At 43.9% G+C, this 9,118-nt stretch overlaps 1 protein-coding gene across 1 annotated transcript in view; it reads right to left on the bottom strand.

Moving 5' to 3' along the window:
• Nucleotides 1–4,415: 4,415 nt before the first annotated feature.
• Nucleotides 4,416–9,118, bottom strand: part of SPATA6 (spermatogenesis associated 6) — a 39,616-nt gene continuing 34,913 nt past the window's right edge. The window contains exon 13 of the mRNA XM_074545839.1: nucleotides 4,416–8,554. Coding sequence (XP_074401940.1) covers nucleotides 8,374–8,554 — 181 coding nt within the window. The 3' untranslated portion in view covers nucleotides 4,416–8,373. The remainder of the gene's footprint in view (nucleotides 8,555–9,118) is intronic.

Raw genomic sequence — 9,118 nt, 5'->3', positions numbered from 1 at the left:
CATAACAATAATAACAATAACAATAACAATAACAATAATAATAAATATATGCGCCTATTGGAAAGAACCTATCAGAATTCCCTTCCTACTGTTACTGGTATGGGTCTAAAATCCTTCCAGGGAGCCCTACAGACATCCAAAGGCTTTGTAATTCCTGCCTTGGGGTCCTGTATCACAGCTGAAGCCACCTCCATGCCTTCCCTCCCTTTGTCTCACAGCAACCCCAGCAGCTGTGTGTGTCCCTGTCCAGCACAGCTCACAGGGTGGCTGAAGCTGTTCCATCTGCCACAGGCTGGCACCCAGCTGCCAGTGCTGCCATCCCAGCACAGCCCAGGATCTCAGCAGCAGGAGCTGGAGTGCCAGGCAGTGCAGGATCACAGCCCTGCTGTCCAAGCAGGGCCAGATGGCACCACCATGCCAAGGACAACAAACAATCACTATTGTCCTCAGAGCCCAAAGCAAAGTCAGCCTCAGCTGCTGAGTTGTTGCCATTTCTGATTCCCAGGAACAAGCTGTTCCCAAAAAAACTGCAGGGGGCACCTGAACAACTGTGAGCCACAGGGTGTCCCCCAAGGAGTCCCTGTGCCACAGGAGCAGGGTGGAACAGTGCAAAACAGGAACATCTGCACACACAACAGCACCCTGCTCTGAGCTTTCTCTGCTGGACTGTGATGGGGCTGCTTGACAGCACTGGGAACCAGGGATGGAGATCATTGGGAATGGCTCCTCTGCCCCTCTCTGGTTTACACTAACCCAGCAACCTTTAATTCTTCATTTCTTTAATTCTGTATTTCTTTATTTCTGCTGGAAGGACCAGGGCAACCCAATAATTACTGCAGCATGAGTTCCAACCAGAAATGCTATTCTGTGACTTGCTCCTGTGGCTTCCACAAAAGCAGCATCCAGTTTAATATGTGAGACTCATAACCAGCTCACACAGTGCAATAGTTCACTTCAGTTTGAAGTAAAAAAATATTCTGCTGGAAGCACAGCAAGTAGCAGTGTCAATTTTTCATTAACCTACAGCCACTGTCTCTGTAGACTTACAGCTATGAGTAAGATTACTGTTATAATTTTTTCTGGTCCCTAAGGGAAGAGGAAAAAAACTTCTCAAAACTTTTAAGGTCATTAAAAATCCACCTTTAAATTGGAGGTAGTTTCAGTTTACTCTCATATTTCAAAATCAAATCTGAGCTGCAGCCTCACATCAAAGCAGAAATGTCAGTCGTTTTGTTTCTACTTCTGTGAAAGAACTTCCAGCTTATACACGAGTTGAATGCCAAGTAAATAGATTTTCCTGGGGAACAAAGGCAGCTTTCTTTTGTTTGTTTTAAACATATGTAAATAGAGTCCCAGGGGCTGAGCTGCCTGTCACTTCAACCAGGTTCACACTCATGTCACTCCAGCTGGTGATTTCTGACCGACCTCAGGTCAGGACTGCAGAAGTTTCCCTCCCCTCTCCTCCACAGCCACATCAAGCAGCTGCTCGTGCCCTTCCCCTCCAGCCTCACACCTCAGCAAAGGGGAGGCAGAGAAATATGGATTCTTTTTTTGCCAGTTTCTTATTCTTTTGGGTTTGGTTTTGTTTTTAAGCTCTAGTTACAGAATCACTGAAATACTCTGGTCCTCTGTCAAAGCCACTGTGGTGGTCCTGAAATGTCTGGGCAGGGCACAGCAGTGCCTGGAAACCCTGGATATGGCCAGTGACCAACTGGTGAATTAAATTCATGACACAAGCCATGGATTAAAGGCTGATGGCACCCACTGGTTCATGGTCAAGAAGATGGGGGGCAGGGAAGAAACAGGAATGGATTGGTAAGAAAAATGACCTTTTTTTGGTTTTGTGTGTGTTTGCTTGAGCAGGAGGGCATCATCATTCTTGAGCTTTCTCTTTTCCAGGCACTTAACAAGCGGAGTGTGACCCTCACAGAGCCAGAAGACACCAAGGAGGAACGGGACCTCTCCACCTGCTCCTGCTCCAGAGCTTGGTGCCAACAACACTGAGGGCAGGCTTTGATCCCTGTATGAGCCACACACTTCAAAGCTGGCCTCAGTGGTTCTCATGGGTCCCTTCCAGCTCAGAATATTCTGTGAAATCTACTCACTTTTTTTTTTCTTTTTTAATTTAAACCATCAGATCAGTGCAAAATTGAGCACTTCATGCTTGTCATTTCCAAATGACTCAGGTTATATCTCAATCTTCAGTGAGGTTTTGGGTGTAAGACTGGGTAGCACCGAGGGATGCATCAATTTATAGGCTCTGCAAAAGCCACAATTAAGGAAAATCCTCAAAAACATGAGAAACCTCAATTTTGATTGGCCACATTCCCATAACTTCTTGATAATTCAACTCACTCGAGTATTATTCAGTGTTTTCCTTCTCCCTGCTTTTTTTATCTCTTGACAAGTTTACAAAGAGAAGAATGGAGCCGAGCTGAGCTGCATTCCATCCAATCTGCTGCCTCCACAAACGGCAGAGAAGCTAAATGAAGCCCAGAACATATGGCACTGTGCTGACAGAGCTCCCAAACTGGTTCTGCATGAGCAACAAGGAACATCTTGAAACGCACAAGACATATGTGTTTTAGGAAGAAGATTGAAGTGTTTCATAATAAAACAGGACAAAGTGAAATACAAGTGCTGTATAAAATTTTAATTAAAAACTGGTTTTACCCCTCGACGTGAATATACAATATGTTTCCCAGATGGATTTCATATTTAAGTATTATCCAAACCAGAAACATAAATGAGACAAATAAAGCCTTCAAAAATGGCACAGAGGCTAAAATGTGTGTAAACACTAGATGACTGTGGTGAAAACAAGGCAGGCAGGGAAAGCAACCTCTTAGCAAGTGTTTACTACTGGAATCCTGAATGAAACAGTTCCTACAGCTACAGTCAGGGTGACAATATAAATACAAGCATTAGAATTCACCACCACTCAGTGATGTAAATGGTGCTTTTGTTACTCAGGAGCTGTCCAGGCCATTTTCTACACTGATAACTCATGGTATAGAAGTGCACAATTCATGGCATGACACTCTCTGTTCCCAGGCTCCTACCCTGCTCTGTGTGAAGCTCTCTTCATTCCATGCCATCAGCTCCACAGGGCTGTGCCAAGGCCTGGCCACAGAACAGGATCTTTGTGCTGTCTCCTCAGGATCAGTAAATCCTTATGATCCAGGAGGGATGTTGTTTTGCAGCAGCAAACTCCCTTCCCTGAGGACGTGAGAAGGTGGCTCAGATCCCACTGCTCAGGCTGCAGGAGCTCTCTGCTGGGCCAGAGGCAATCACCCAGAACTGAAGGGAAATGCACACCAAGAAAGAGCACAATCTCCACATAGATCAAGCAAAGAGAAAGATTACAGTTCCTTTATGCTGCCATCCAGACAAATTATCACCACACTTCAGAGAATTTCTCACAAAGATAAAATGGGAACAAACCCCATGCCTTTGGCAAGCCAACACTGATAAAAGGAGCTACAGCCACATCTTTGAAGGGCTTTGGTTGATGATGTTTTGAATTCCATGGGGAAAGCAGCAGAAGCCAACAGTAATCAAGGGGGCTTGTGCTTAATAGCTCCTGTGCAATGGGAACAGGAATATTGGGGGCTTCAATCACTTCCCACAAGGCTGCTGCATTTGTTGGAACTGAAAGGACCTGGGCAAAGAACAATTCCCTGCTGCTCCCAGAGACATCACCTAAGGCAGATGCCCCTTCTGTCAGGGAGGCAGCTCATCAAGATCAGCCCTAGAAGTGCTGTCCTCTCTCAGCTTCAAGTGTTCTCACTGGCACCAAGAGGCTCAATTTCATTGATTTGAGTTTCCTCAAATTCCTTGATTACCAAACAAATCTATGAGAAATTCTCAGCATCCTGATAATGATCACTCCCATGACCACTGGAGTAATTAACACCATGGCCTTTCCTATGACCCAGAGATTCCACATTACCAGATTCACGCAGCAAGAGACCACTGCTAAAAGGCTGGGAATTTTGCTGCATAGTTCAGTGTTTCAGAAAACATTTCAAGCTTAAAAATTGGGAAGAGCAGAATTATGTACCAAATGATTCCTCATACATGGAGTGGGAAGGCAGAGATTCCTTCCAGCTTTCTCTGACAAACCCATTGCACACCACACAAAACTTTCCACGGTCACATTGCACCCTTTGTTCCTGGGGAGAGGATGAGGATAAATGATGTGAGAGATGTTAACAGTGCTGGCTAGTACACAGAGCAAACAGCACTAAAGCATCAGGATGAAAAACATAATTTATATTTTAAAAAAGATAAAAAAGGTATCATAAGAGCAATCAGTGTGAGGATATGAACCTGGATCATGCAGGAGACAGAAGCTGAGCAAGATACCAACTGCAAAGATTAGCTCCTAAGAGCACATGTAGTAAAGCAGCTCATTATCTTTTCTAGTCCTCTCTGATCAAGATAGAAATCTATTAAATCTGATTAAGATTTGTTTAATAATTGTCTGATTAAAACATAATAAACCTGGGAAATTAAAATAAAGCCTTTTTAGTAACCTGGAGATGAGATGGGACTTTTCAGCCAGGCTTCCATAAAATAATTTCTTTAACATTCACCTCAGGATCCCAAAGCACTTCACAGTCATTTAATTAAGCTTCAACAGAGCACAAACTCCCCATTTTACAGCTGAGGTAACAATGAGAAGGAGTTTGGAAAGGACTATTTAATACTGAGCCGAGCTAAATGTTCTGTTATTTTACCCCAAAAATAGATTCTGAACATCTCCAGGTAGATTTTTTTTCTCCCCTGATAATTTTGGCAGCCTCTGAAGTAAGAGTAAAATTCAAACATGTGATGCACAATCTGAAGAACAGCCCCCATTACTTCCCAAGCTGCTCAGCTTTGGAGCATAAACACTGTTCCCCATCCATCTCACAAAGCTGCTCCTACCTGTTCCCATCACTCCAGCCATCCCTATGCTTCTTATCCTCAGTGGAGCAATTTAAGCTTCTCTTCCTCTAAGTCAAAAACTTAGATAAGGCAAATCATTAAAGAGTTTGACATTTTTGCCTTTAATTCACATCAGGTCAATGGCTTAGTGATTTCCAAAGCAGCTACTGTCAGCTAAGGATGGATTTGCATTTCTTCTGAACACAGGCAGGCAGTTTGTCTAAAGTCAGCCCAAGACCCTAAACTGCACCAAATTATTCATAGGAGAGATGGAAGAGAGCAAGTAGGAAGCAGAGTCTGACTCACTAAACTGAAAGTGATTAAAATATTGCACTGATTGCATCCTGCAAGCATCACTGGATGCTGAACAGCTTTTGGTGAGAACACCCGTGGGTTATAATAACTTGGGGAGGGCAAGAGAGACACAGACTCCACAGAAAAGCACCAATTCACTCCTCATCTGGCCCATTATTGCCAGATTTGAGTAGGCAGCTCTCCTTTAGGAGCTAAAACGACAGGGGCGGAATTATGCCATCCCACTGTCGCTGGAACTTTGTGGATGGCAAAAGATAAGGAAGGAGCACAGAAAATGCTATTTAAAGCTCCACTCAGGCACCTAGAAATTTGCATTTGACAGAAGGGATTTAAATTGTATTAGAAGGCAAGGTGCACGAAACAATTAGAGCTTTTTGCTGTGTTGGTTCAGTGCCTGAACCTCCCCTGCCCAGGCTGCAGGGGCAGAGCAGCAGCCATGCTCTGAGCTGTGAGTGCAGGCAGGGCCACCTGAGCAAACAGGGAAAGGGAAAATGCTCTGAAAATTAAGTGCCTTGAAGGTATTGGGACAGATCAGAGTAACTTGGGTCCAAAGGCACATTCCAGAGGAAAGTTTTCCATTTACCAAACTGGATTTCCAGCACAGTGCTTGGAAGAGAGCACTCTTTGACCCAGACCCAGGAGAGGAACATCTCCTGCAGCAGCTGATTCAGAGAGACACTGAACACACATCTCCCTCCCAGCTGGAGCAGGGCCAGAGGTACTCAGTCTGTCTGCTCCATTTGATGTTGTGTTGCAGAAGAAGGCTACACTGAGAATATTCATACTGGTCAAAATTCAATAATGACATTTTTTTCCCCCATCCAGTTTTCACCTTTGCTGAAAAATTTTTAATCTTTGATGAGAACTGAAGGTTGCCATATTACCATATGCTTCCTTTTTTAGCTAGGGAATCAAATAGATATCCTCCAGCCCTTCCTTGGACCCTTTGAAAGCACCACCTTGCTATTTTATAGTGGCCCCCAACCTTTCTCATCCCCTTGTGTATTCAGTTCATGGCAAATTGTGTCCTTCATCAAACACACAGAAAAACCCCACAACAACCCCTCAGCATTCAGGCCTTCTCACACAGTGAACAAACAGGACTGAAATCTGCTGGATTGCTGGGGAGGGAAAAATCAAAGAGGTTTTCTATGTCAGGGAGCCAGATCAGGCCAAAGGGGAGCAGCCAATCTTCAGAAGACTGACTTTTACTCAGCTGTGACACTGGGGAGGGAATGCACAAAGAATATTGAATGAAAACTGCAGGATGCCAGGAGAACACTGCATCTTATGGCTCAGACACATAGAGGAAACTGCAAAACCCTTCAGGATTCAACAGATTAGTTTTACACCAAAAGCTTGGAAAGTATTTCTCAGAATCTGCCCCACCTATTCAGGACCTACTTCAATACAGCTACTCCTCTGAGCACGAAGAAAACTATTCCTTTGTGGCCAAACATGGGGTCAAGAGAGGGCAGTGAACACCAGACCTGGCAGCACAACCCTCCATGGCCTCCATGCCTTCAGGGACACAGCTTGGGCAAGTTCTACTTTTCCCTTCTGCAATAAAAAGTGTCCTGGTAGCTCACAGAGTGACTCAGCACTTCTCCATGTCATGAGAGGGTGCCACTAATGCCCTGTGAAAGCACTAATGTGCTAAATGGCAGCAGGGACAGGAAGTTATCAGTGTTAATCCACTTCAACTTGTCCAACAGTTACAAGAAATAGAAATGTCTGTATGTGAGACACTTCCTCTGAGAGTGCCCTTGCCTGAAACAGCAGCACACAGCCCCTCCATGTGCTCTCCCACCAGCGGAATTGCTCACCAACTGCTCTCTCGAATCAATTATGTTGTCTCAGCATTAAAGGAGGGAAGGCAGAATAGACTGACTTTTTGTTTATGTAGGCATGCTGGCAGGTTCCAGTCATATGTTGTGCCATCTGTACTGCTAGCTTTATCCTCTCTCTCATCACAACAGGTAAAATGGCATTGGTGGAGCTGCCTGTGTTTGCTCAGAGAGGGAGCCAGCCAGAACAGGCATTTGTTTTTTCCTCATTCTGGGGGGAAGCAGGAGATGGACACTCTTGCCCTTTTAAAACATTCAGCTTTTCAATGGATGGGCAATTTGCCCTGGTCTGCTAATGTGGGATCTGCTCAGTGCAAGGCTGAAAAGGTTCCATCCCTGGGGAAAGTATCGAACTGCTGATGAACATTTGGTGGCCTTTAGCAAAAACGAAGTGATTGCTGCCAACGGGATCCCAGCAGACCGGGAAGGACAGGCTCCAAATTAGGTGGGATTGTGATGCAGGAATTTCAGGAGGCCTGTACAGAATACAAGGAGCTTGCTGACTAGCTCTGGTCTTTCTCCCTGCACAGTTCTTTCTTATTCATATTTTTAAAATGACAAGTGTATTGGCAAATGTCATGGCTGCGTTTAGGAGAATGTGGAAACTTTCAAATACAAAGGCTGTGTGAGGATGACCTTTCATCTCACACAAAGGCTGCTGGGCTCGGTGGCTTTGTTTTAAAATCTCACAGTATTAGAAGACTTGTGACTAAAGGTGCTCAAAATTACTTCAAATCCATGCCTATGGGTCCTACAGTACCAAAGTTTGGGCCATTCTCCAAAATTATTCAAAGGCAATTGTCTGGAAAACAATTCTCTTTGTCCTAGGTGGGTCACTTTTAAACCAACACTCACATTCACTTTCCCCTTTGGGTCCCCCCTCTGCCCACCAGGACATATTGCTTCTTCAACCAATTCTGTTAAAGTTGCTAAACAGATTTAGATATTTAATGAGAACTGGCTGCAGCTAAAACCTGAGTTGATGTTACACAGGAATGTCCAGCAGATATTTTAGTCTTCAAATGACTCTATGCTCAGAGTCTCAAAGGAGCAACACCATCTTGCTTAATTGTAGAGCGGATTTTTTTGTTAGGGATTATTGTTTCTTTTTCTGGGAATGAAATGTAATTATTTCCTTTTTAAGCCCAGGCAAAATCCCCATTTCTCCAAAACCCTGCCTACCCATAAGACAGCTTAAAAAATAGAGTACAAATATTGTTGTATAAAAATAGGTTTAGTTTCAAATACTATATACTATGCATTTTCAGGTGAGTTACTTTCAGGAATGTGTTTTGTGATCTGAAACAGCACCAGCAGTTTTTTCATACATCTCTCTATATATTTTTGCAAGACTCTCCTCCAAGATTGCTCTGTGAGGCTTCTCTTTGTACACAGCTGCAGGACCAGGCCAACGTTCACCACTATCCAAGAGAACAGGAGTGTTCTGCTGCACTGGAGAACTGTCAGAGGAAAGAAGATAGGAAACAATGATCAAAGCAAGATATGGAAGAGCGATCAGTGGCACAAAACCAGCAGAAATACCAATGTAGAGCTGCTGAGCATGGATTACCTTCCACAAACCAAATAAAAACTGCACTGCAGCTACTTTTAAGAAATGGGAACCACCCACATCCCCCCCAATGTTATTCACTCACACAAATCCTCCCCCACTTATCTGAGTACACTTTGTAATGCCCCCAAATAGAATTACTTTTCAGAGAACCTGCAGTAATTTTGCTGTATTTTTGCAGGCTCTGTGACTAGGCAAGAACAACACAGTAGGACTTTTGTGTCCTTTGAAGGTGAAATTGTAACCACAAGCAGCTATGTCAATATGAAGACAATCTATCAGGGAGATATTAAATTACTGTGGTTGCAGCTGTAAAGTGCCCTATTGGAAGCATCATGGATTAAGTTTTCTACCAACTACATTTTGATATAGTGGCAATCCAGGGTTCCTTCCCCACCCCATCTTCTGTGTCACTGTTTTAATACTAAACACAAATACAGGCTCATCTTTCAGT

Source organism: Zonotrichia albicollis, chromosome 8 (genome assembly GCF_047830755.1).
Source record: "Zonotrichia albicollis isolate bZonAlb1 chromosome 8, bZonAlb1.hap1, whole genome shotgun sequence".
Taxonomy (NCBI): domain Eukaryota; kingdom Metazoa; phylum Chordata; class Aves; order Passeriformes; family Passerellidae; genus Zonotrichia; species Zonotrichia albicollis.
This window is presented reverse-complemented; position numbering and strand designations above follow the sequence as displayed.